The sequence below is a fragment of the Ursus americanus genome, chromosome 15 (assembly GCF_024610735.1).
Source record: "Ursus americanus isolate L20-20 chromosome 15, mUrsAme1.1.p, whole genome shotgun sequence".
NCBI classification, from domain to species: domain Eukaryota; kingdom Metazoa; phylum Chordata; class Mammalia; order Carnivora; family Ursidae; genus Ursus; species Ursus americanus.
The window spans coordinates 2,872,200-2,899,768 of record NC_142141.1 but is presented as its reverse complement, the minus strand read 5'-3'; the positions used below and the strand labels follow the sequence as shown (position 1 = coordinate 2,899,768).

Genomic DNA, 27,569 nt, shown 5'->3' with positions numbered 1-27,569 from the left:
ATGAGATAATGCATGTAAAATGCCTGGTGCATAATTACTGTTTGGGCCCAGGCCCCTCAGTGCCACACTTCACCCTGGGCAGGTCTCTGTTAGGTAGAAGCTGGAAAAGTGGTCCCCATCCAAGACTCAGGGTCTATGCTAACCAGCTACTTCAGTCTTCCAGTGGCCAGGACACCCTCAACACCCAGAGGAGGGAGAGCATCTTTCTAGCTGTCCCCAGCTCTCCCCAGCTGTCCAGATCTCTCCCAACCCAAATGGACTGTGATCCTGTTCTGTCTTGTCCCAAGATATAAAAGGGGCAGGTGGGTGGTCCTAGAGAATGTTCAGTTGTATACATGTTCTTTTAGATTTCTTTATTTTTCTGGGGAGTATTTAATAAAGGATGGAATTGAGAATTTGCAAAACTCTTGTCCTTTTTATTTTATTTTAAAGATTTATGTATTTTAGAGATAGAGAAATCGCCTGTGCGAAACGGGGAGGGGGCAGAGGAAGAGGGAGAAGATCTCAAGCAGACTCCCTCCTGAGTGGGGTGCCAGACTTGGGCTTGAACTCATCTCATGACCCTGAGATCACAACCTGAGCCAAAACCAAGAGTCAGATGCTCAACCGACTGAGCCATTCAGGCACCCCTGTCCTTTAGAAAAATTGGAATTTAGTAGATAAAAAAGATAAATAACCGAAAATATACTTGAAGGAGTACAAGTCCTTTCAAAAACAGTACAGAAAAGATTTTACATACAGAAGACTTGTTTTATATTATTCAAATGTACAGAATTAAACCTGTGATTTAGGAATTTAAAGTGTTAATAATTAAACTTTGTAGAATTTCTTCACTTAAAAATTCAAATTTAGCTTACAGTGTTAGTATTGTTAAACACATTTCCACAAGCTTAATATATTTCATTAGGTTTTACCTAGACTTTTCATATACAAATGAGAACATTCTAATTCTCTCATTTTCTTCTTTATTAAAAAGGATTCCCCTATAAAGATACAATTCCCTGGGCCCCTGGGTGGCTTAGTCGGTTAAGTGTCCGCCTTCGGCTCAGGTTGTGATCCTGGGGTCCTGAGGTTGAGCCCTGCATTGGGCTCCCTGCTTGGTGGGGAGTCTGCTTCTCCCTGTCCCTCTGCTCCCCCCTGGCTTTGCTCTCTCTCTTGCTCACTCTCAAATAAAGAAATAAAATCTTAAGAAGGTATGATTCCCTCATCTGTTTAGTTACACTAAGTTATAGTATGTATAGTAAAAGCAGGATAAACATTTGATTCTTTCAGTTATTTACTGCTTTTATAATAAGTTGATTTCCTAGCATCCTCCAAAAGTAGCCAGTGAGGTTTTTAAAAAATTGAGTATTGATGTGAACTCATGAATTTAAACATACTTAACGTATTGTAACTTATTGCCATTGTGTTAATTGAGGCTCACATTGTGCCATCTTTGACAATTGTGAATTTCTTCAGTTTGGCTCCTGATGACTTTTTAATGTTTACACTGTTTATTTTTTCAGAGAGACAGAAAAGATTTTCCTTTTGAATTTGTAAAAACCTTATATTATTCCTCCTAAGTAATTTTGTCATACTGCTGTGGCCCCAGTAATCTTTGATAGCTTTTTAGCTTTCTGACATAAGATGTTTCAGACTCTCCATCTTATTTTTATACCTAATATCTCCTGGTACTCCTTGCATAGCATTGTAGGGAATTATTTCTCTTTCATATTTATAGCCGTGTGATACTCTGTTATGTGAATATACCATAATTTAGCCCCCTGTTGATGGACATTTGGGTTATTTCTTATCTTTAGCTGTTATAAATAGTAGGGCAATAAGTAGCCTTATGCATGACTTTATTTTTTGCTAGTGTATCTTTGGGATAGATTCCTGGAAAGATTTCTGGGTCAAAGGTTAAATGCTTATTTATGTGCATCTGAATATGTAGCTGTCAGATATTGTCAAATTTTCCTCCGTGAGGATTGTACCATTTTGTGCTCCCACTGACAATGTATGAAGGCCCCTAAGAGCCTCACCAACAATGTGTTGTCAAACTCTGTATAGTTTTAATTTTCTGTCAATTTGTTCTTTTTCGTCTCTGTTTTTAAAAACTATTTATTAGGAATACTACTAAAATTTTGTCTGTGAAATAAATTATCGATATTATTCCTAGGTCTTTCACTTTGCAAATGGTATTTTATTGCTACACACAAGGCGGGGGGGGGGGGGGACTCTACTTTCAGTATTGCCGTAAACCTAAAACTGTTCTAAGAAATAATGTCTGTGGGGTGCCTGGGTAGCTCAGTCACTTAGGCGTCTGCTTTAGGCTCAGGTCATGATCTCAGGGTCCTGGGATTGAGCCTCCCCCACATCAGGCTCCCTACTCAGCAGAGAGTCTGCTTCTCCCTCTCCCTCTGACCCTCCTTCCTGCTTGTGCGTGCGTGTGCTCGCTCTCTCTGTCTCAAATAAATAAATATTTTAAAAAATGTTTGTTTTAAAAAAAAAAAAACAATTTTCCCTCTTTATTTGAGATGCTACCTTTTCAGTACTAAATTTTTATATGCAGTTGGGTCAGTCGTTCCTGGATTTTCTTTTCTGTTCCATTGGTCTTGCATGTGCCAGTACTATTTATAATATAGAAGCTTATAATATATTTTAATCTGGAGGGCTAGTCTCCTTCATTGCTTTTTTTCAAGGTTTTTCCAGGTTTTCTTGTTTATTTGCTCTTCCAAAAGAATTTCATAATCAGCTTTTCTTTTATTAAATTTGTAAATGAATGTGAGGGGGTATGATTGACATCTTAAGTTGAATCTTCTATCAAAGAACACAGTTAAGTCTTGGAGGCTTTTTGACAAACTGATTTAGTAGTGCTTACTGGCTCCCCCCCCATCTTTATAAATGTGACAAGAACATGTATTATGTGAACAAGTTGGTTCAGGTGTTCAAGTTTGGGGTTATTTCTTCAGAATGGGCTGGGCATCAGTGTTTACGCATTCCTGTAAGTGTTATAAGGAGTATTTGTGTTATTAGCAGGGTAGTTTAAATTCAAATTACTATGAGTGAAAGATTACCTGTACTGCAGATATTCTTTTGGAAGCAAATCTTTGAGGTGGATATTGATAAAGATTAATTCTGTCAATTTTGTTTTGGCTGTTTGAGGGTCATTTCATGTATTCGGGAACTCTAGTTGCCATTTCTAGTGTTTTTACTCAAAATGAATAGCAAAAATAGGGGCGCCACCCAGGCGCACTCGTTAAGCGACTGTCTTCGGCTCAGGGCGTGATCCCGGCGTTCTGGGATCAAGTCCCACATCAGGCTTCTCCGCTGGAAGCCTGCTTCTTCCTCTCCCACTCCCCCTGCTGTGTTCCCTCTCTCGCTGGCTGTCTCTCTCTGTCAAATAAATAAATAAAATCTTAAAAAAATAATAATAAAATGAATAGCAAAAACAGTAAAGTAATAAAATTGAAGGTTTGATGTTGACTGCTTCTAGTTGTGTATGTATGTTTTTAAACCACCATTTATGAGAGTCCAGAGTGATAAATAGTAGAAATCACTGTGCTTACTGAGGTGCCTATTGGCTTTGGATTTTCCCACCAAGGAAATTTCGAATATTTTCTCTCTGTCCTGGAATATATTTAGAAGAGAAAGTCTCTTCATACTAAATATCTCGGGATTTTTTTTAAAGTATTTATTTTAGTGTGTGTAAGTTCCTTTTGGAATTAAAGAAATATCACAGGGATCAAAGCTACAGCATAGAGAAATATAGTTGTTAGAATTGTAATAGTGTATCGTAGTATGGTGACGGATGGTAGCTACACTTGTGGTGAGCACAGGTAGGAGAATGTATAGACTTGTTGAATCACTATGTTGTATACCTGAAACTAATGTAACATTGTGTCAGCTACGCTTTAGTATAAATAAATAAAGGGATGTAGTACTAAAAAAAAAAAAATTAAGGTGAAGTCAAACAAAAAAATCCACTACCCTCAATTAACCCTCCAATCTATCTGCATTGCCTCTACCCTAGTTTACACTTTATTTTTCCTTTGGATTATTTCAGAAACCTTATACTGGTGCCCTTAATTTCAAGTCTCCTTTTCAACTTCAGCTTTACTTTTTCCAGAATAATTTTTTAACAAACATTTAATGTCACTCTCAAGATTTTTTATTTGCTCTGCATTGATTAGAACTGCATAAATCTTTACATCTCATGATCTGACCCATACTTCACTGTCCAACCCCATAATTCTACTCTTCCCCCTGCCTTTTTAAAAGATTTTATTTTTAATTAATCTCTACACCAAAGGTGGGACTTGAATTTACATCCCCGAGATCAAGAGTTGCATGCCTATGTAGGAGCCAGCTAAGTGCCCCATATCCTTTCCCTTTGTATTCCAATGACACTTTCTAGACTTCCTAGTTCCCCTAATATAACGTTCTTTTTCATGCCTCTGTGCCTCCATACATAATCCTCCCTTGCTCTGAAACACTTCCTTCTGCTAATTTTCAGCTTGAAACTTTGTGTCTTTGCATTTTCTCCTAGTCCCCTGAAAGACTTCAGGATTTGTTTACCACTGGTGTGTGGTCATTGTCATAATAATAACAATCATGTATATGTCATTTTACTCCACAAAATTATTGGAGATTGGGACTGTGATTTCTTTGATATACTTGCTACATGATATATACTGAATTAATATTTGTTGAATGAGTTGAGTAATCCACCAGAAATCTCACTTAACCAGAGGATTTTGTTCCAGTTGTTCTTGATTTTTTTTCTCCCTTTATTAAAGTATTTCCAACAGTATTAAATATTCCATTTTTAGGAGAAAGGGGAAAACAAAAAAATCCAGTTAACCACATTTTCATCTTTGCAGCATGGTATAGGGGAAAGAGCTCCATATTAGGAGTTTGGCCATTCGAGATCTGTGTGACAGTTAATCCTAGGCCTCAGTTTCCATATCTGCAAAGTGACTCTAATATTTCTAACTTTACAAGTTTGTTGTAAGAATCAATAAGAAAGGTGGGGCACCTGGGTGGCTTAGTTGGTTAAGCGTCTGCCTTCGGCTCAGGTCATGATCCCAGGGTTCTGGGATCAAGGCGTGCATCAGGCTCTCTGCTCAGCAGGGAGCCTGCTTTCTCCCTCTCCCTCTGCCTGCTCTGCCCACTTGTGATCTCTCTCTGTGTCAAATAAATAAATAAAAATCTAAAAAAAAAATCGATAAAAAAGCACATATTATAGTGCTTGGTTCATAGATGCTTAAGAGTTGAATCTAAATCCTAAAACATTCTCTGTTTTGAAATTGAAAAGTAATAAATTATTAACATTTTGTGACCTGACATTAGATTATGCTTATATATACACACGTATCTTAGGCATGGCAAGTTCTAGGAATGTGATTTCAAGCTTTTTTGAAACATAAATAGTGGCAGATTTTGTCACTGGAGAGTGGGGAAGAAACAGGGAAGGCAAGACTCGCAGAGGACTTCTGGAAGATTGGTAAAGTTTGATGCCTTGTAACATTTTTTTGTGAAGAGGAAAATAATATGTTCGTGTATCCCTAACTAGCTTTTCTGCTTGATCCTGAGTAGTGCAGTCACATTAGGAAAGGTTGAATAAGGCCATAAGTTTTTTCATCTTGTAAAACTAAAACTGTACAGTAGTCCCCCCCCCTTATCCATGGGGAATACATTCCAAGACCCCGAGTGGATGCCTGAAACTGTAGGTAGTACAAACCCTACATATAGTATGTTTTTTCTAACATACACATACCTGTGATAAAGTTTAATTTATAAATTAGGCACATAAAAGATTAAAACAATAATAAAATAGAACAGTTATAACTATGTTATAATAGAAGTTTTGTGAGTATGGTCTCTCTCAAAGTACCTTATTGTACTGTACTGTTCTTGTGATGATGTGAGATGATAAAATGTACATGATGAGATGAAGTGAGGTCGATTGATGTAGGCTACTAATAACCTTCTGGTGACACATCAGGGGGAGGATCATCTGCTTCCAGGTGGCAGTTGACTGTGGGTAACTGAAAACCACAGATGGGGGGGAGAACTCCTGTACCCATTAAACAATAACTCCCCCCTTTTTCCCCTCCCTGTAACTGCTGGCATCCACTATTCTGTCTGTATGAGTTTGCTCTAGATACCCCATGTGAGTAAACCATACAGTATATGTCCCTTTTTTTTTTTTTTTAAGATTTATTTCTTTATTTTAGAGAGTGCGCGCTCACATGTGCGTACACAGGAGCAGGAGGGGCAGAGGGAGAGAGAGAATCTCAAGCAGATTCAGCACCGAGTGCGGAGACCAGTGCAGGGGTCGATCTCATGACCCTGAGATCATGACCTGAGCTGAAACCAAGAGTCGGATGCTTAAATGACTGTGTCATCCAGGCGCCCTGTATTTGTCTTTTTGTGACTGGCTTGTCTCCCTTAGTGTCATGTACTCAAAGTTCATCCATGTTGTAGCATTTTGTAGGATTTCCTTCCTTTTAAGGTCTTAATAGTATTCCATTGTATGTATATACTACATTTGGTTTATCTACTCATCTGTTGACAAGACACTTGGGTTGTTTCCATGTTTTAGCTACTGTGAATAATGCTGGTGTGAACATGAGTGTGCAGGTATCTCTTTGACACTATGCTTTCCGTTATTTTGGGTGTATACCCAGAAATGGACTTGCTGTATCATATGGTAATTCTTTAAATTTTTTGAGGAACACATGCTGTTTTCCACAGTGGTCTTACCATTTTACATTACCACCAACAGTGCACAAGGGTTCTAATTTCTCCACATTGTCACCAATACTTTTTATTTCCTGTTTTTTAAAAAATATTTTATTTATTTATTTGACAGAGAGCACAAGCAAGGGGAGCAACAGGCAGAGGGAGAGGGAGAAGCAGGCTCCCTGTGAGCATCGAGCATCGATCCCAGGACAACCCTGAGATCATGACCTGACCCAAAGGCAGATGCTTAACCGACTGAGTCACCCAGGCACCCCCGTTTCCTGTTTTTTTTTTTTGTTTGTTTGTTTGTTTTTTTAATAGTAGCCATCCTGTTAGGTGTGAAGTGGTAGCTCATAGTTTTGATTTACCTTTCCCTAATTATGTTGAACATCTTTTTGTGTGTTTATTGGTCATTTGTATATTTTTGGAGAAATGTCTATTCAAGTCCTTTGCCCATTTTTGAATCAGATTGGTTGTTTTTTGTTGTTGAGTTTTAAGAATTCTCTGTGTAGTCTGGATATTAATCCCTTATCAAATACATGATTTGCAGGGGCACCTGGGTGCCTCAGCAGTTGGGTGTCCGTCTTCGGCTCAGGTCATGATCTCATGGTCCTGGGATTGAGCCCCGCGTTGGGCTCCTTGCTCAGCGGGGAGTCTTTCTCCCTCTGCCCCTCACCCTTCTCATGTGCATGCTCGCTCTCTCTCTCAAATAAATAAATAAGTAAATAATCTTGTAAAATAAATACATGATTTGCAAATATTTCTTCCTATTGTAGGTGTTGTCTTTTTACTCTGTCCATAGTATCTTTTGATGCACAAATTTTTAAAACTATTTTTAAAGATTTTATCTATTTATTTAAGAGAAAGAGCACCACAAGCAGTGGGAGAGGGAGAAGCAGGCTCCCCACTGAGCAGGGAGCCTGACCTAGGGCTTGATCCCAGGACTCTGGATTGTGACCTGAGCTGAAGGCAGACACCTAACCAACTGAGCCACCCAGGACCCCAAATGTTAAAATTTTCATGAAGTCCAATTTGTCTGTCTTTTGTAGCCTGTGCCTTTGGTACAATATCCAAGAAATCATTGCCAAATCCAGTGTTGGGAAGATTTTGTCCTGTTTTCTTCTAAGAATTTTATTTTAGGTCTTATTTTATGTCATGGATCTATTTTGAGTTAATTTTTATATATGGTGTTAAGTAAATAGGAAGAACACAGTACTGTACTTCTCCTTTATTCTCACACTGTTAACCACACTCACCATACTGCTGACACCAGATGTATGAGGTTTCCACACATCAAGCAGTTCTAGATTCAGGTCAGTTCATTCTGATGCTACCTGGAATTAGCGTCAGATCCCACAAGAAATGACTCAGTCCCACAAGACTGCCCCTTTTAAGATGCCAATCACAGGTCTCCCACACTGACCAGCTGTAATTGGGGTTCCCATGACCTCCTCTTTGGGGTTGATAATTTGTTAGAATGGTACACAGAACTCAGGGAAACACTTTTGTTTACTTTTTCTTAGAAAGGATATGATAAAGGATACCGAAGAATAGCCAGATGAAGAAATACATAGGGCAAAGTCCAGAAAGGGTCCTAAGTTCAGGAGCTTTGTCCCTTTTGGAGTTGGGATGCATCACCCTCCCCACATGTTAATGTGTTCATTAACTCAGAAGCTCTCTGAACCTCATTCTGTTGGGGTTTTTATGGAGGCTTCATCTTGTAGGTATGATTGATTATTCATGCCATTTCCAGCTTCTCTTCCTTCTCTTAGAGAATGGGGGGTATGGCTGAAAATTTCAAGCTTCTGATCATGGCTTGGTTTGTCTGGTGAGCAGTCCATATCCAGGAGCTCATCAGGATCACCTCATTAAACAAAAGATGCTGCTACTATCCAGGAAATTCCAACAGCTTTAGGATCTCTCTGACAGGAACCAAGGTCAAAGACCAAATATTAGAACAAAAGGTGTTCCTAGTACGCTTCTCACTTAGGAAATTACAGGGGTTTTAGGAGCTCAGTGTCAGGAACTAGAGGCAGATCTCTCTCTCTCTCTCTCTCTCTCTCTTCACAGTAAGGGTCCACCTTCATTGTTTTGCATGTGGCTATCCAGTGTTCCAGCGCCATTTGTTGAAAAGACTCTTCTGTCCTCAGTGAATGATCTTGGCACCCTTGTCAAAACTCATTTGACTTCATATGCATTGTTTTACTTCTGGGCTCTCTATTATCCCATTGGTCTTTGTGCCAGTACCACACTGTTTTGATTACTGTAGCTTTGTGGTAAGTTTTGAAATCAGGAGATGTGAGTCCTCTAGTTTTGTTCTTCTTCTACAAGATTGTTTTGGCTGTTTGGGATCTCTTGAGATTCCGTATGAATTTTAGGATTGGTTTTTTTATTTCTACCAAAAAAGTCATTGGAATTTTGATAGGTACATCACTTTGGGTAGTATTGACATTTTAACACATTGTCTTCCAATCCATGAAAACTGAATGTCTTTTCATTCATGCAGATCTTTTAAAATTTCTTTCACCAATGTTTTGTAGTTTTCTTTCACCTCCTTAGTTAATTCCTAAAATTTATTATTTTTGATTTTTTTTCTTTTTGATATTATCGTAAATGGAATTGTTTCTTAGTTTCTTTCTTTCTTTATATTTATTTGAAAGCAAGAGAGTGGGAGTGGGGGAGGAACAGGAGAGGGAATCTTTTTTTTTTCATAAGATTTTATTTATTTGTCAGAGAGAGCACAAGCAGGGAGAGCGGCAGGCAGAGGGGGAGAGAGGGAGAAGCAGGCACTCCACCGAACAGGGAGCCCATGTGGGGCTCGATTCCAGAACCCTGGGATCAAGACGTGAGCGGAAGGCAGATGCTTAACTGAGCCATCCAGGTACCCTGGGAGAGAGAATCTTAAGCAGGCTTCATGCTCAGTGCAGAACCTGACATGGGGCTGGATCTTAGAACCCTGAGGTCATAACCTGAGTCAAAATCAAGAGTTGGTTGTTACCTGACAGAGCCACCCAGGCACTCCTTAATTTCGTTTTTAGATTGTTCATTGTTAGTGTAAAGAAATACAACTGAAATTTGTGTTGACTTTGTATCTTGCTACTTTGTTGAATTCATTTAATGGTCCTAACAGGGTTTTTTTGTTTGGGGGTTTTCTGGTGAGATCTTTGGGGGTTTTTTTGTTTTGTTTTTGTTTTTGAGAAAGAGCAAGAGAGAACACAAGCAGGGATGGGGAAGGGCAGAGGAGAGGGAGAAGCAGACTCCCCACTGAGCAGGGAGCCTGATGTGGGACTCCTGGGATCATGACCTGAGCTGAAGGCAGATGCCTATACAACTGAGCCACCCAGGTGCCCCAGGGGTTTTCTACACATAAAAAATTATGTCCCAATAGACTTAAAAACATAGATATGTACAATATTATCTTCTCCACCCACAACTGGGTGAAGTTAGAAATGAATAACAAGTAAAACTCAAAAATTCACAATTTGTGTAAACAACACACTTTTAAAAAAATATTTATTTATTTATTAGAGACTGAGAGAGAGCGAGTGGGCAAGGGGCAGATGGACAGGGAAAGAGAAACTCAAGCGGACTCTACACTGAGTGGGGAGCACCATGCAGGGCTTGATCTCAGGACCTTGAAATCAGACCTGAGCTGAAACCAAGAGTCGGACGCTTTAACTGACTGTGCCACCTGAGTGCCCCTAAACAACACACTTTTAAACAACCAATGGATTGAAGAAATAATCACAAGGGTAATTAGAAAATACGGAGAGACTAATGAAAATGACCACAAAACACGTCAAAACTTACGGGATACAGCAAGAAGTGAATTTTTAACTATACACTATAAAAACACGAAAGAACCAAGAAAGCTCTCAAATTAGCAACCGAAGTTTATAATTTAAGGAGCTAGAAAAAGAACAAACTAAACCCAGAGCTAGCAGAAAAAGGAAATAATTAGGATTAGAGCCTAGATAAATGAAATAGAGAATAGAAAAACAATAGGGAAAATCAGTGAAACCAAAAGTTGGTTCTTTTGAAAAGATCAACAAAACTTAAAAACCTTTAGTTCAATGGACTAAGAAAAAAAAGATTCAAATTACTAAAATCAGAAATGAAAATGGATGCATAATTGTCAATTCTATAGAAATAAAATTGGTATGAAAGTATTATGAACCATTGAATGCCAGCAAATTGGGTAACCTAGATGAGATGAACAAATTCCTAGAAACGTAAGCTCTACCAGGACTTTAAAAAAAAAAAAAAAAAAAAAAAGATCTACCAGGACTAAATCACAAAGAAATACAAAAACTGAATAGACCTATCACTAGTAAGCAGATTGAGTCTATAATAAAAAACTCCTGACAAAGAAAAGCCTTGGGTCTGACGGTTTGGTAAATTTTGCTAGCTGTATAAAGAACTAATTTCAGGGGTGTCTGACTGGTTCAGTCAGAAGAGCATGTGACTCTGGATCTCAGGTATGTGAGTTGGTGCCCCATGTTGGGTGTAGAGATTACTTAAAAATAAATTTTTAAAAAGAACTAATTCCAATCCTTCTCAAATTTTTCCAAAAAATTGAAGAGGAGAGACCACTTTACTGACTCATTCTGTGAGACCAGCATTACCTTGATACCAAAGCCAGATAAAGACACAGCAAGAAGACTAGAGACCATTATCTCTTATGAATATTAATGCAAAAATCCTCAACAAAATACTAGCAAACTGAATTTAGCAGCATATTAAAAGGATTATGCACCATGACCAAGTGGGATTTATTCCTGGAATGCAACAGTGGTTCTAAGTATGAACACCCATCAGTATAGTACCCAGCTTAACAGAAGGAAGGGGGAGTCAACATGATCAACTCATTCGATGTACAAATAAAATGTCTTTTTCTTGTCCACATGAAACTAAGTTTTATGATGGCATTCTCATTTTTAATGTTTCCTTCATGTTTCTTGATAATAGCTGAATTGAGCATTGTATACTTAGTCTTTACAACACAATGAGTTAATCACTGTTTTTATTTATGTTTCTCAAAGACATAAACTGAACCTCAGAATGATGCCTAGGGTTACCAAGCTAGTTAGCAGTAGAATTAGAATGAAGCGTTATTGATGTCTCTGGTATCCTCTTAACTTTCCAACAAAGGTCAACCACTTATTCTCCCTACTTCTAAGTGCTTGGATTAAGAATATTGTGGATTTCTTTTTGGAAATGTTCATCCATGTGGTATTTTAATGTAGATTCAAATATTTGCACATAAAACATCCTATATACTGTCATTGTGTCCAGTCAGTTTTCAGGTATTTAAGAATCTACTTAGGTGGGCAGGATTCTCTCTTGATTCCCATGGACCATTTGGTTTGACATGCAGTGATGGCATCTAATCTGTGGTTCCCAAGCCAGTTCTATAGGAAAGCTCCTCAATGGGTATTAATAGTATTCCTTTAAAATAGACCTTTCCCTATGTGCAGTTGTGAAGTTAATTTTCTTTTCTTTTTACCTAAAAGGAAGACATTTAAAGATGTATTAGGAATTTTCAAAAAGGGGATTTGGGTATGCAGCATTTTCTAGGCTTATTTGACACCAAACCCTGTGTTCATAGAGCGAAACTATACCAATAAATTGTTGACTCTAGGCATAAAGGAGAACAATTTTATATACATCTGTGAGCTGATATTTAGCTACCAATAAGTATAATTAAGAAAGAAGGGACCTTGGGCACCTGGCTGGTTCAGTTGGTAGAGCATGTGACTCTTAGTTTCAGACTTGTGGGTTTGAGCCCCACATTGGGTGTAGAGGTTACTTAAAAAAATAAAATATTAGAAAGAGAGGGAGGGAGGGAAGGAAGGAAGGGAGGAAGGCAGGCAGGCAGGCAGGCAGATCAGGGAGGAGAAGGAAGAAAGAAGTGACCAGCAATACAAAGACCAGATAGTTCTGCCACCTCTAGATGCTCTGTAACTTGGGAAAGCTTTTTCATATCACTAAGCCTCAGTTTCCTTTTGTGCAAAATGAGGGGTTGAATTACTCTCTTCTGTTATTTCTTAAAGATTTTATCTCTCTCTCTCTATCAGAGAGAGATCATGCGAACGTGCACAAGCAGGGGAGCAGCAGGCAGAGGGAGAAGCAGGCTCTATCCCACCATCCTGGGATCATGACCCAAGTTGAAGGCAGATGCTTAGCTGACTGAACCACCCAGGAGTCCCTACTCTCTTCGATTTATCTTTAATCCTTAATATGAAAATTAGAAACATTCCAGATATTCTCAAACAAATTTTTAAAAAATTTTCCGAATTGAGAATTTTTGAAAATTTGTTTTCTGATATGAATTAATCAAATGATAATGGGAGGCAGTGTGGCATAGGAAGCAGCCTGGACTTTGGATGTAGTTATTCTAGGTTTCAGTCTTGGCTCTACCAGTTCTTGTTATTTCTAGGCAAGTTACCTAACCTCTTGAATACTTGGCTTTCTCAGTGGTAAAAATGAGGGCTTTATTACTTACAGTGCCTATTACGTAGTAATAGGTGCTTAGTAAATGGAAGCTGCCGGTATTTAATTTTTTAAAAAAGATTTAATTAAATTATTTGACAGAAAGAGAGCACAAGCAGGGGGAGTGGCAGGCAGAGGGAGAGGAGAAGCAGGCTCCTTGCTGAGCAGAGAGCCCGACATGGGGCTCGATCCCAGGACACCGGCACCATGACCCAAGCCGAAGGCAGACGTTTAACCCACTGAGCCACCCAGGCACCCCATCTGCTGGTATTTAATTTAGGAGAGCTCAGTGATTAAATGTGAATAACAAAGATCTAAGGGTAAGAGTTTCAGTAATAGATCAGAGGCTGTGCATGTTTGCTTCCTCAAATTCCATTTCTCCTGCCACTACCAGAGGGCATATTGCTTACTGCATAAAGCAAAGGTATCTGTGTAGTAGGCAGGAGGGAACAAAGATCATTGGTTTTTGCCAGGTTTCTCTCTGGGAATAACTAAAAACAAGTTAAAATATCCATCCCCAGCAACATAGAGCCAACAATCCAATTAGAATTGAGAGAGTACTTAAATTTCAACTGAGATTTCACATCAGCCTCCTATAGTGTCTGTTAGTATAAACAGATGAGGTGTGGGAAGAGAAACACTTCTTAGGAAAGCACTCTAGTGATTACACTTGGGTAATCTAGAGTGTTACCTAAGCCATATCCGAATAGTTGAATGAGACATCTAGTTGAAACACTACACCATTTATTGTTTGTGATATCTTCCTTGAAGCATACTTAAGGGATAGGTCAAGGATTACAGTGTTTTGGAAGTGGGTTGCCAAGTGGTGTCGCTGTACTCTTGTCTTCTGACTTGGGAGAGGAGGGAGACCAAGGATGGAATAGAAGGATATAGAATAGTCCACACACTTTCCTCCAATTTCCCCAATGCATTTTGCTAGTTAGAGATTGGTTGGGGTTCAGGGTATTTTTTGCCCTAAAGATATATACCTTTCTCCTACTAATGCTATAAATCAATTACACTTTTGTGTAAATTGCTGTAATTAATGCGGTATTATCCTAAATCCTTAGGAGAGCAATTAATGGAAGGGGAGTTAGCTCTGAGAGAAGGAGGAAGGAAAGACCATCTTGGAGCAAGGGATATTTCTCAGTAAGACGGACCTGGATGCATCTTCCCAATAGGGGATTTGTAGTAGCAGTTGACATTAGATGCTGGCCCTGGGAAATTAGAGGGAGAAAGAGGTCCCGGTGTTAATATCCAAGTACTAAAATTAACCTTTGTATCCATGGCTGTTTTATCCAGTGCTGTCTCAAGTCACCTCAGATGTCAGTAGATCTGAATGTAAACCAGAGTTCTGAAAAGCAAGCCAGGTAAGAGATAAAGATCAGCAGATTTAGCTAACCTTTTTAACTGAGCACTTACGGTGCTACCTGACTTGGTGTGGGTTACTTCCACATAATTCTTTTTAGAGTCTTAGTATTCTCAACTGATGATGGGTATGATGGCAGTATCTATCTCATAGGATTGTTGAGGAAAATGTAGTAAAGATGGCTAGTATCCTGACACAAAGTAGGAGTAAGTGATAATGAGAAGAACAATATGTAAAAACTAGAGAGAGATGGGGTGCCTGGCTGGCTCAGTCAGTGGAGTCTGTGACTCTTCACCTTGGAATAGTGAGTTCAGGCACCACATTGTATAGAGATTGCTTGAAAATAAAATCTTGAGGAGTGCCTGGGTGGCTCAGTTGGTTGAGCGACCTTTTCTTGGTTTCGTCTTGGGTCGTGATCTTTGGGTCATGAAATCGAGCCCCAAGTCGGGCTGCATAGCTCAGTGTGGAGTCTGCTTCTCCCTCTGCTCCTCCTCTCCACCCCCCCCCTTCTCAAATGGATTAAAAAAAAAAAAAACAAACAGAGATAAAGTCGATTATTGGCAAAGGAACAGGATACATTCATTCAAACATTTTGTTTCTTTTTTTTTTTTCTTAAAGATTTTATTTATTTGAAAGAGAGTGAAAGCAAGAGAGATTACAGAGGGAGAGGGAGAAGCAGACTCGCCACTGAGCGGAGAGCCCGATGTGGGGCTTGATCCCAGGACCTGAAATCATGACCTGAGCCAAAGGCAGATGCTTAACCGACTGAGACACCGAGGCGCCCTCATTCAAATATTTTCTACTATTTGCTGAGGCACTTCACTACATCTTGAAGATACAGAAATAAATGGGTTTTCTCCACAAAAGAAAGTTCCCTTTTTAAAATTTTATTTTTATTTTTTTTAAAGATTTTATTTATTTATTTGACACAGAGAGAGAGCACAAGCAGGGTGATCGGCAGGCAGAAGAGGGAGAAGCAGGCTCCCTGGGGCCTGAGGTGGAGCTTGATGCCAGGACCCTGGGATCATGACCTGAGCTGAAGGCAGATGCTTAACTGACCAAGCCACTCAGGTGCCCCCTTTTTAAAATTTTAAATTCCAGTATAGTTAACATACGGTGTTATATTAAAAAGAAAGTTCCTTTGAGTGCAGGGGGAAAAAAAAGAGGGACACCTGGCTGGCTCAGTTGGTGGAGTGCGACTCTTGATCTGGGGGTCATGAGTTCAAGCCCCATATTGGGCGTAGAGCATACTTAAAAAAAAAAAAGTTCCTTTTAAAATAGCATTACAACTTGTTGAAATCTAAAGAAATTAATTTGGGAGAGGCTGGAAACCAGTGACTGAGATTATTAAACCCAGCATTTCGTTAACTTCTGTGTTTCACCTGTCTTCCCCAAGTGCCAGTAGCCAAATATTATGTTCTTGGTAAGGAAAGAATTGGTCGCAAAGCTAATGCAATGTCTCTAGCCAAAACTGCAGTATTCTTTGTTCGAACAAAGCTGGCATTGCAGAACTTACTTTGGCACTGAAATGGGAATGAATACTGGCTTGAGACATATTTGACTCACATTGAAACCAGCCCGGTTTAGTGTGAAATGAAATAGTCCTTTCAAAGTTCATTTTGGGAATATGTATCAAGAGCTTTAAAAATTATATTCCTTGGCTCATAATTTTAACTGAATCCTAAGGGGGAAATTCTAAATACAGAGAAACTTTATAAGCAAAAATGTTCATCAAAGTGCTATTTTAATAGTGGAAAATCGGAAGCAATTGTAACATCTATATGTAAATTGTTTTGACCAATTGGAATATTATATAACTAATGGTTACTTAATATATTAAGTACGTGCTTAGAATTCTATGTATCAAGGAAAGAGAAGTCTTAAGGGAAGAGAATATACAGAAAGCTCCTCACCTGGTGACTGTAATCAGTGATGTGGGAGGTGGGGCTGGTTAGTGCAAAGAGGAGTGGAGGAGGGATTGGTTCAGAAGCCAAGAGAAAAAACACCAGAAGTGTCCTACAAAGATCAAAAAGCAAAGGTGGATGGATTCTTCTCAAGATGTTTATAGTCTAGAAAAGAGAAGCAAAGCCCATTAACCATTTCCCCCCTGTAATGAAAAGTTTGGATGGAGGTGAAATCAAAATCCCAAATCCAGGGGCACCTGGGTGGCTCAGTGGGTTAAGCATCTGACTCTTGAGTTTTGGCTCAGGTCATGATCTTGGGGTCTCAGCCCTGTGTCAGACTCTGCACTTACTGGGGAGTCTGCTTTTCTTCCTCTCTCTCTCTCTCTCTCTCTCTCTCTCTCTCCGCCTCCCCCCCCCACCCTCATGCTCTCTCTCTCTCTAAAATAAATAAATAACTTTTAAAAAAAAAAAAAACCTCTTTGCTTTACCAGAAGTAAATTTTTCTTAGAAAGATACGCAAAATTATTTCAACAGTTTTCCTCATTCTTAGTAAATGACACTATCATTCCTCCGCTTAAGCTTGAGTTCATCTTAGTATTTCTCTTCCACCCCCATATATTTATCATCCAATCCATTTGGCTTTAGCTTTATAATATACCCCAAGTCTGTCCTCTTTACCTCTTCACTTGCTACCATCCTATTCTAAACTATCATTCTCTTTCCCTTCGATTTCTGTATAGTATTTTAGTGTCCTGCTCTCCTTCATGCCCTCTTTAATTCTTCGCACAGCCAGGATGACTTTTTAAAAAATCTGCATATGGTCATGACACTCCTGCTGAACTTAGAATTAAAGCTGTTGGTTACTGATTCTCAACCCTGTACGTTAGAATCATCTGGAAGTTCCCACTCCCTAGGAAAATTTTATTCTGAGGCTGCATTTTCAGAGTCTGATTAAGTTGCTTGGGGTAGAAGCCTCGGCATCTGTAGATTTCCCACAGGTACTTCTGATGTGCAAGCAAAGCTGAGAAATTACCACCCTAGGTAAATGTTCTGTCCCTTGCCTTCTTCTCAGACCTTATCTGCCAACTTGCCAAATTTGTTCTGCCTCAGAAGTGTCCCCCCACTTCTGTTTTTTTACTTTCAAGTAAGCTTTCTACTTCAGAATTAGATTTACAGAGAGGTTGGAAAAATAGTACACAAACTTCCCATATCCCTTGCATTCAGTGTTCCTTATGAACATGTTACATTATTAATTTGGTACTTTTGTTATAATTAACAAACCAATATTGGTATATTATTATTAACTAAAGTCCATACTTTAATCAGATTTCCTTTTTTTTTTACCTAATGTTCCTTTTTGTGTTCCAGGATCCCATCTAGGATACCACATTATACTTAGTAGCCAAGTTTCCTTGGGCTCCTCTTGGCCGTCACAGTTTCTCAGACTTTCCTTGTTTTTTATGATGTTGATAGTTTTGGGGAGTATTAGGTATTTTGTAGACTGTCTCTCAGTTGGGATTTGTCTGATGTTTTTTTCATGATTAGGCAAGGGTTATGGATTTTTGGAAGGAAGACTACAGAGGTAAAGTGCTTTACGTCTTATCAAGGGTACATAATGTCAACACAATTTATCACCATTACATTGACTTGATCACCTGGTTGTGGTAGTGTTGGGTTTCCTCACTACAAAGTTAATCTTTTCCCCTCCTTTTCCATACTGTACTCTTTGGAAGAAAGTCACTGCACATAGCTCATACTTAAGGAGTACAGAGTTGTGTTCTACCTCCTTGAAGGCATAGTATCTACACAATTATTTGTGGAGTTGTTTTGTACAGGATGTTTGTCTCTTCTGTCCTGTTTATTTATTCAGTTATGTGTTTATATGGACTCATGGATGTTTATTTTGTATTATAGTCTGTGACTATTTTGTTACTCAAATTGTACCATCTTTGGCTACTGGTAGTAGTAGCTCTTTGAGTTTACTCCTCCTGATATACCCCCATCATTGTGGGGTTCTTTTGGGCAGTTCCTTACTTTCTGGCACTAGGAGATTCTCTAGGCTCATCTTGTATATTTCCTGCCCTAGTCCTAGGATCACCCATTTTTCCAAGGAACCTGGTTCCTTTTTTTTTTTTTTTTTTTTTTGAAGATTTTATTTATTTATTTGACAGAGAGACAGCCAGTGAGAGAGGGAACACAGCAGGGGGAGTGTGAGAGGAAGAAGCAGGCTCCTAGCAGAGGAGCCTGATGTGGGGCTCCATCCCAGAACAACGGGATCACGCCCTGAGCAGAAGGCAGACCCTTAACGACTGCACCACCCAGGCGCCCCACATGGTTCCTTTTTTTTTTGAGAATGGTGTTAGCAACCAAAATCAGTGTACTTGCTACTGGGGTGCGTGTTGTTGCTTCTAGGTCCTCCCAGCTGATGGAACAGGGGCACACGTGTGTATGTACTAAGCCAAGGGTTTCTCTCTGTAACCATTCTATATTAAGCTAAACATGAGTTGATTCAGATGTCTCCAACTCTAATCCATTACCACATGGGTCATTCTAGCCTTCTCCCCTTGGTTATCTCTAACTTCCCACTTCAGCACTGAGAAACTGACCCCCCCCCATTTACTTAATTATTCACTGCCTGTAAATGTCAATAGGTTTAGTGGCTTCAGATTGCCTTATGGCAAACACCTTTATCAACTGGAGAACAGCACTTATGTGCAGTTTCTTTTGCCTTTAGTCTTACAGATTCCACTCGTTTTCACAGCTACTTAGGTCCGCACCTTTCCTTTTCACCCCCTTTCAGTGAGGTTGTTTCATATATTTATAATACAATTAGGTTCTTTTGTCATAATCTGTGTTCCATCCTAGGATCCTCTGACCTTTTAAATATTTTTTTTAAATTTACATGCATTAAGATTGACTCTGCTGTGAAGTTCCATGGGTTTTGACAAATACATAGTGTCATATATCCATTTGTCTGAGTTTTTGCATTTGTTGTCCTGCCTAGAATACTCTTCCTGCATGTTTTTCCATGGCTGGACCCTTATCTTTCATCAGCTTTCTGCTGAAGTGTTAGCTCTTGTAGAGACTTTCCTTGAACACTCAATCCAAAGGAGTCCCGTAGCCTAAAAGAGTGTTCATTTTATTTGCTCTGTGTGTGGGGGGTTGTGGGGTTTTTTGTTTGTTTGTTTTATTTTGTTTTGTTTTGTTTTGTTTTTGGTCAGTCTGTCCCTGATAGGATATAAACTTAAAACAGGAACTGTGTTTGTATCCTGGATATCTAGAATACTGGGTCGGTGACATTTGTTGATAGATGAATAAATAGTCTTGCCCTAGGTGTGTCCAGCGTTGCTTATTTCTAGTGCGTGGTTTTAGTCCTCCTCAGTAGTGATCAAAAGCAGGCTTGTTCAGTTGGGCTTCCAGTTTACCCTGATGCACTACTTACAAAAGAGTTTTGCTTTGGTTAAGTGTTTTAGTATATTGAAGATGTGCAATTACTTTGTTCTCTCCTATAATGTTTATAACTCTTTTTTTTTAAAAAAAAGTTAATAAGTGACATATAGTATAGCCTCTCATAGTATGTAGAACTGTGCGATACCATGAATTTCCCAGTCTGGTGTATGTTAGAATTTACTGAGGAGCTTTAAAAAAAAAAGATTCCCAGGCTTCATCTCTGACTTACCTTCAGGAAGATTTTGCAGATTTGTGTTTGTAACGCCCAGCTTAACACCTAGTCAGAGCTTTTGGGATTTTAAAGCCCCAGGGTATGAATATACAATGAGACCTGGTGAGAATGTCTGGATGATTTCAGTTTATAGCAACAGTAATCAAAGCTTATACAAAAAGGTCTTTTTAATTTGAACTAACTTTTTCTGTAACTTTTTAGGTCCTTACTGTGTGCCAAGTAACTTCTGTAACGTTTTAAGTCTTTATTGTGTGCTATAGATATATTCCAGACACTGCCCTCAGGGAGCCTATATCTTCTGATAAGACAATGGAGTGAGTATAAATAATCATAGTAGAAGGCAGAAAATAACAGGTACATAAGAAAGATAGAAAACAATTTAAAGCAGAGCAGGCATTCACCCTGGGAAGAAGGTAAAAGTGGAGTCTAATTCTTACAGAGAATATATATCGAGGAGGGGAAACCCTGGGCATCAAGGCTGTGAGGAAATTGGAAGTTAAGGGGGAGCCTATTAAAAGTCAAAAGGCAGTAGCCAAATTGATAAAAGGCCTGGAATGGTCAGAAACTAAAGTCCAGACTGTTAGAACTGTCAAAGCCAGTGGTTTTGTGTTTTTTGTGTGTTTTTTTCCCCTTAATAGGACAGGGGAGGGGCAGAGGAGAGAGAATCTTAAGTAGGCTCCACACCCAGCGCAGAGCCTGATGCGGGGCTTGATCTCATGATCTGAGTCGGACTCTTAACCAGCTGAGCCACCCTGGCATCCCAAAGCCATTGGATCTAACTAATAGAGCTCTAGAGTAATTAACAGAGTTTTTCAACTTTAGTTTTGAAATTTGTACAGTATTTTAAACATAAAAAAATTTTTCCTATCAAAATTTATGTACTGGTCGGTTTTTTGTTTTTTGTTTTTTGTTTCAAATAGTTGCATACCATAATAATCCAAACTTCAGTTTTTTTGTTTTTTTTAAGGTCTGGAAAGGACAACCAGGCCAAACTAAGTCCCTCGTGGTGCACATAAAGGAAACTAATCTTTTAGAATTAAATCGTAAAGAGTTAAAATGTGTCTGGTCCATGGTTACAGGGTACAGAATCAAGGCAAGAACCTCAGGCTTCTGATTCAGAAGTGCATGTTACCACATTATTGTGAGATTGAGATCAATCGCTTTTCTTCTGTTGCTTGCTGGTTGTTAAGAGGAGTTTCTTTAGAATAGAGACTTTATCCTATTCATCTCTGTATCTCTTGGGCATAATAAGTAGTAAAGAGAATAGATAATAGCAGTCGACGTCCAAAGAAGTCTAGGATTTAGCCTGTGGAAATTCTGGTCTTTAGATGTATGAACTGTTAGATTTATTAAGTATTGGACACCTAAAGGGAAATAGAAAATACTCTAGAAAGCTAGGATGGGGCCACATGATAGGAACACTTGAATGACAAGCTAAGGGTTTTGGAATTTACTATCCAATCAAAGTTTTGAGCAGTGGAGTAATACACATACATGCATGTACATATGCACACACACACGAAAATGATGATTTTGACAATTCAGTTGAAGTGTTATAAAAGCTTGATTAAAGATGAAGGATATGGGAATGAAATGTGGTTACAGATGTAATACAGAAAATGGTCAAAACTTGATTGTTGATGAAGTGTGGAGTTAAGGCATAGAGTACTCAGAAATGACGCTGAGGTTTCCAAGGTCGTCTTTGCCTGTATATATATATATTTTTTTTTTTTTTAAAGATTTTATTTATTTATTCGACAGAGACAGAGATAGCCAGCGAGAGAGGGAACACAAGCAGGAGGAGCAAGAGAGGAAGAAGCAGGCTCATAGTGGAGGAGCCTGACGTGGGGCTCGATCCCGTAACGCCGGGATCACGCCCTGAGCCGAAGGCAGACGCTTAACCGCTGTGCCACCCAGGCGCCCCTGTATATATATTTTTTAAAGGTTTTATTTATTTGAGAGAGAGAGAGAGAAGGAGCAGGAGGAGGGCCAGAGGGAGAGGGAGAAGCATACTCCCCGCTGAGTAGGGAGCCTGATGTGGGGCTCAGTCCCAGGACTCTGGGATCATGACCTGAGCGAAGGCAGACGCTTAACTGACTGAGCCACCCAGGAGCCCCTGCCTGTATATTTTGGAGGGTGGTGGTGTCATTAACACGTGTAGTGGTTTTAAATGATGCGTGAGAGCTATTGATGCCACATCTGGGTGGAAGTGTTGAATAGGCTCTTGGAAATATGCTGCTAAACTTCAGAAGAGATGGCAGGCCGAGAGCTTAAACAAGGAGTCATCTGAGTAGAAAGGGTGGTTGAAGACTAAGGATTAAAAGAGATTGCCAGAGGGACACCTGGGTGGCTTAGTCGGGTAAGTGTCTTACTCTTGATTTCCATTCAGGTCCTCATTTCAGGGTCATGAGATTGAGCCCTGTGTCGGGCTCTGTGCTCTGCATGGAGTCTGCTTCAGATTCTCTCTCCCTCTCCCTCCCCCTCTACCCCTGCCTAAGTAGATAGATAAATAGATAAAATCTTTAAATGAGATTGCCAAGGAGGGGTAGGTATAGAGAGATGGAAACCAGGAGGAACACATCCTGAGGGAAATTCCATTTAAGGGGGTGGAAGAAGAGGAGCCAGAGAAGGAACAAAGTGAAATCTGAGAACAGTCCAAGGAGAAGGGAATAGGGAAGATACTTATTATGGGGAAACCTATGAATAACAGATTCAGTTTTACACAGTTTGTATTATAAGCTAGGTTATATGCCAGTAGGTACAATGATGTAAGTTACTGTAAGGCATTACATTTTGCAGGAAACCTGCATTATTATTATGTATTATAAACAGAATTGTTGAACATTAAAGAATATTTTGCTGGACCCAGTGGTTGAAGATCTTTAATTTTTTAAACTTCAATTTGAGAGGAGAAATTGATTTTAATCAGTAGTCATCTTAATTGAAAGCCTTGAAGTTTTAAAGGGTAAGAAACTTTCATTCATTTTTCCTATGGGAGTGATACCTGCTGTAACTGACTAGATAAATTCTGAAGAGTGACATTTTTACCATACGTGAGCATCTGTCTTCAGTGCTGTCCAGCGTAGTTTCCCAGCAACATTCGTAAGTACAAGGGGTAAAAATATCTACATATTTACTGTTGGTTTCTCCCTATGTAACTTTTTGGTTTTTCCTTCTTTTCAGGATCTGACTGGCATAGAATCTATGGATCAATGTCGCCATACCTTGGAACAGCATAACTGGAACATAGAGGTATAGTAGGGTTCATTCTGAGCTGCTTTCTTTTTTCCTGGTTTAAGAATGAACCAAAGACATGTATTTTTTCACAGCAGGAATCCTTTTCATAGACGTCGGGGTTTTTTTTGTTGTTGTTGTTTTAATTTATAGCTCTTTAGTCTTTAAAAATAAATGTGTGGGAAAACTAAAAATTATGATCAAAGTTTATTATAAAATTTTACGGAAGATGGTGACCAGATCCCTCTGTATAGTGCCCCTCTCTATTTTTTTTTCAGTGGCTCTTAAGGAAAACTCGATTTTTATATATTTGATTTGTAACCAAATACCTTAATGTGAACTTTCTTATTACATATTTTATGGTTTATTCTTTTGGATTTTCTAGGTGGCTGTGTCATCTGCAACTCAATGATTTTTTTTTCAATATATAGATCTTTTGTTTCTTTTACTTGATCATTGAATTTCTAGAACTTCATAACAGTGTCACTTAATAATGGTAATAGCAAACACTGACCTCACTATATGTCTCTAATGTTTTATTATGAAGTGTGATGTTATTTTGAAATAGATCACTAGAAATTAAGCTCCATGAGAACAGAGATTTTTTTTTGGTTTTGTTAACTGCTGTCTTCCTAGCATCTAAAACATTCCAGCACATCATACGCTCTCAATAAATATCTGCCGACTATCTTCCAATCTTAGTATATTCGTAGATCTCTCTGTTGAGATTACTATGTTTTAATTATAGTATGTTATTTGAATAGGATGCTAGATTTCTGGAAATATATTCCTAAATTACATTTAGTTATTCAACATACTTTTGAGGAATTAAATTCTAGGCTCTGGTATTATACCAGAGAACAAGACTAATATCCTACTCTCAGGGAGCTTAATTCTAGATAATTTTAATTTTTAATAAATGCTGTGAATAAGATGAGTATAGGAAATGTCACAGGATCTCGGAGTTATTTTAAATAAGGTGGTGAAGTAAGGCATTTCTGAGGAGGTTATATTTGAGCTGACAACTAAATGATGAAAAGGAATGATGAATGTGAACATTTGGGGCAGAGAATGCATTTTAGGCAGAGGGAATGATGTTGCTCTGTATGATAATTTTGTGCTATCTTCTTGGTAGATTTTTATTTCAAACATGTGCTGGCTTTATAAGATGACTGACTTGATAAAATGAATTGAGAAGGGTACATAGCATAGATTTGAAAGAAAGCACTTAAAAATTTGTTTCTGCCAGTTCTCTTATTAACTTATTCATGTTTTCCCCCATCCATAATTTCTTTGCTACATCTTTCTTTTTTTTTTTTTTGACTTATTAAAATTCAGTTAATTAACATAATGTATTACTGGTTTCAGAGATAGAGGTCAGTGATTGATCAGTCTTTTATAATACCAGTGCTCATTACATCATGTGCCCTTCTTAATGTCCACCACCCAGTTACCCCACCCCCCCACCTCCCTCCCCTCCAGCAATCCTCAGTTTGTTTCCTATGATTAAGAGTCTCTTGGAGTGCCTGGGTGGCTCAGTCGTTAAGCGTCTGCCTTCAGCTCAGGTCATGATCCCAGTGTTCTGGGATGGAGCCCCGCATCAGGCTTCCTGCTCAGCAGGAAGCTTGCTTCTCCCTCTCCCACTCCTGCTTGTGTTCCCTCTCTTGCTGCCTCTGTCTCCGTCAAATAAATAAATAAAATGTTTAAAAAAAAAAAGGAGTCTCTTATGGTTTGTCTCCCTCTCTGATTTTGTCTTGTTTTATTTTTCCTCTCTTCCCCTATGATCCTCTGTTTTGTTTCTTAAATTCCACATATGAGTGAAATCATATTTCTCTGATTGACTTGTTTCACTTAACATAATACCCTCTAGTTCCATTCACATCATTACAAATGGCAAGATTTCATTTTTTTTGATGGCTGAGTAGTATTCAATTGTGTGTGTGTGTGTGTATGTATACACACACATACCACTTCTTTATCCATTCATCTGTCAATGGACATCTGGGCTCTTTCCATAGTTTGGCTGTTTTGGACATTGCTGCTATAAACATTGGGGTGCAGGTGCCCCTTCGGATCACCACATTTGTATCTTTGGGGTAAATACCTAGTAGTGCAATTGGCTGGGTCATAGGGTAGGTCTATTTTCAACTTTTTGAGGAACCTTCATACTATTTTCCAGAGTGGCTGCACCACCTTGCATTCCCACCAACAGTGTAAGAGGGTTTCCCTTTCTCCACATCCTCGCCAACATCTGTTGTTTCCTGACTTGTTAATTTTAGCCATTCTGACTAGTGTGAGGTTGCTACATCTTTCTTGATAAGCTTTGTTAAGAGATACTTTTTTCTTGGAGATTTTCAAGTTTTTTTTTAGCATAGGCTGTACAAAGTAGCATATCTTCTACTTTTTTCTGTATCTCTTCTGTTAGCCCCCTCTTCTCATTGTGGGTTTTTTTTTTGTTGTTGTTGTTTTTTTTTTGTCAGAGAGACCACAAGCAAAGGGAGGGGCAGACAGAGAGAGGGAGAGGGAGAAGCAGGCTCCCTGCTGAGCAAGGAGCCTGATGCAGGACTTGACCCTGGGATATTGACCTAAGCCAAAGGCAGGCATTTAACTGAGCCACCCAGGCATCCCCTCATTGTTTATTTTTATTTCATTTTATTTTATTTTTTTAAGATTTTATTTATTTATTTGACAGCGAGAGAGAGAACAGAAGCAGGGGGAGTGGGAGAGGGAGAAGCAGGCTTCCCGCTGAGCAGGGAGCCTGATGCAGGGCTCGATCCCAGAATACTGGGATCATGACCTGAGCCGAAGGCAGATGCTTAATGACTGAGCCACCCAGGCACCCCTCGTTGTTTATTTTTAATATTTTATTCATTTATTTATTTGAGAGAGAGAGAGAGCATGAACACGAATGGGGGGAGGGGCAGAAGGAGAGGGTGAAGCAAACTCCCCACTGAGCAGGGAGCCCATTGCTGGGCTCGATCCCAGGACCCCGAGATCATGACCTGAGCAGAAGGCAGAGACGCTTAACCAACTGAGCCACTCAGGCAGCCCTCATTGTTTTTATTATGTTTTCCTTTTTAAAAAATGAGACTTGCTAGAGACTGGTTTATTTTAATTTTTTGTGTGTTTGGTTTATAAATAGCTCTTGTATTTATCAGTTCTTTTTTTCTGTTTTTGTTTGTTTGTTTTTGTTTTTTTTTAATTTAAGAAAAATCTGGAGTGCCTGGGTGGCTCAGTCAGTTAAGTATCTGCCTTCGGCTCAGATCCTGATTCCAGGGTTCTGGGATTGAACCCCACATCCGGCTCCCCCTCTCTCTCTGCCACTCCCCCTACTTGTGCTCTCTCTCTCTCAAATAAACAAAATCTTTAAAAGAAAAGAAAAAGAAAAATCTACTTTCACACTTTAGTAGATTTATATTCTTCTTAGCATTTTTATAGCTTGGTTTTTTATGTTCGTTCTTGCATTTAAGGCTGTGAATTTTCTTCTGAAAATACATTTTTAAAGTTTAGATTTTCTTTTTTGACCCAAAAGTTATTTAGGAACATATTTGGAATTCTTAGCTTGTTTTTTTGTTTATCCTTTTATATTAATCTTTTATTTTATTTCATATAGGCGTGTATTGAGGTCCTTGTGGGTTAATAATGTTGCATTAACATTATGGGATATATTTTTTTATTTTTATTTATTTTTGAAGATTTCATTAATTTATTTGAGAGAGAAAAAGACAGAGATAGAGCACAGAGCAAGAGCAGAGGGGATAGGGGAGGGGCAGAGGGAGAGGGAGAAAGCAGACTCCCCGCCGAGCAGGGAGCCTGACATGGGACTCAATCCCAGGACCCCGAGATCATGACCTGAGCCAAAGGCAGACGCTTAACAAACTGAGCCACCCGGATGCCCCGAGATATATTTTTTTAATATTTTAAACTTAGAGAAAAATACAGAGATAAGGTGAAAAGCCATGTACTTACCTTCCAGCTCCTGAAAGCCAGGCATTTTGCAATACTTGTTTCAAGTTTCTTTTAAACAAATAAGGATAAAACAATCAACAAAACTGAAAGGAGAATAGGAGAAGATATTTGCAAATGACGTATCTGGTAAAAGGTTAATATCCAAAATCTATAAAGAATTTATCAAACTCAACACCTAGAAACCAAATAATCC

The 27,569-nt window shown here is 38.9% G+C and overlaps 1 protein-coding gene across 2 annotated transcripts in view; it reads left to right on the top strand.

Moving 5' to 3' along the window:
- The window catches only part of FAF2 (Fas associated factor family member 2), a 66,868-nt gene that overhangs the window by 12,470 nt on the left and 26,829 nt on the right, over positions 1-27,569 (top strand). For both annotated transcript variants that reach the window (XM_045801276.2, XM_045801322.2), the window contains one exon: positions 23,357-23,425. In XM_045801276.2, coding sequence (XP_045657232.1) covers positions 23,357-23,425 — 69 coding nt within the window. The remainder of the gene's footprint in view (positions 1-23,356; positions 23,426-27,569) is intronic.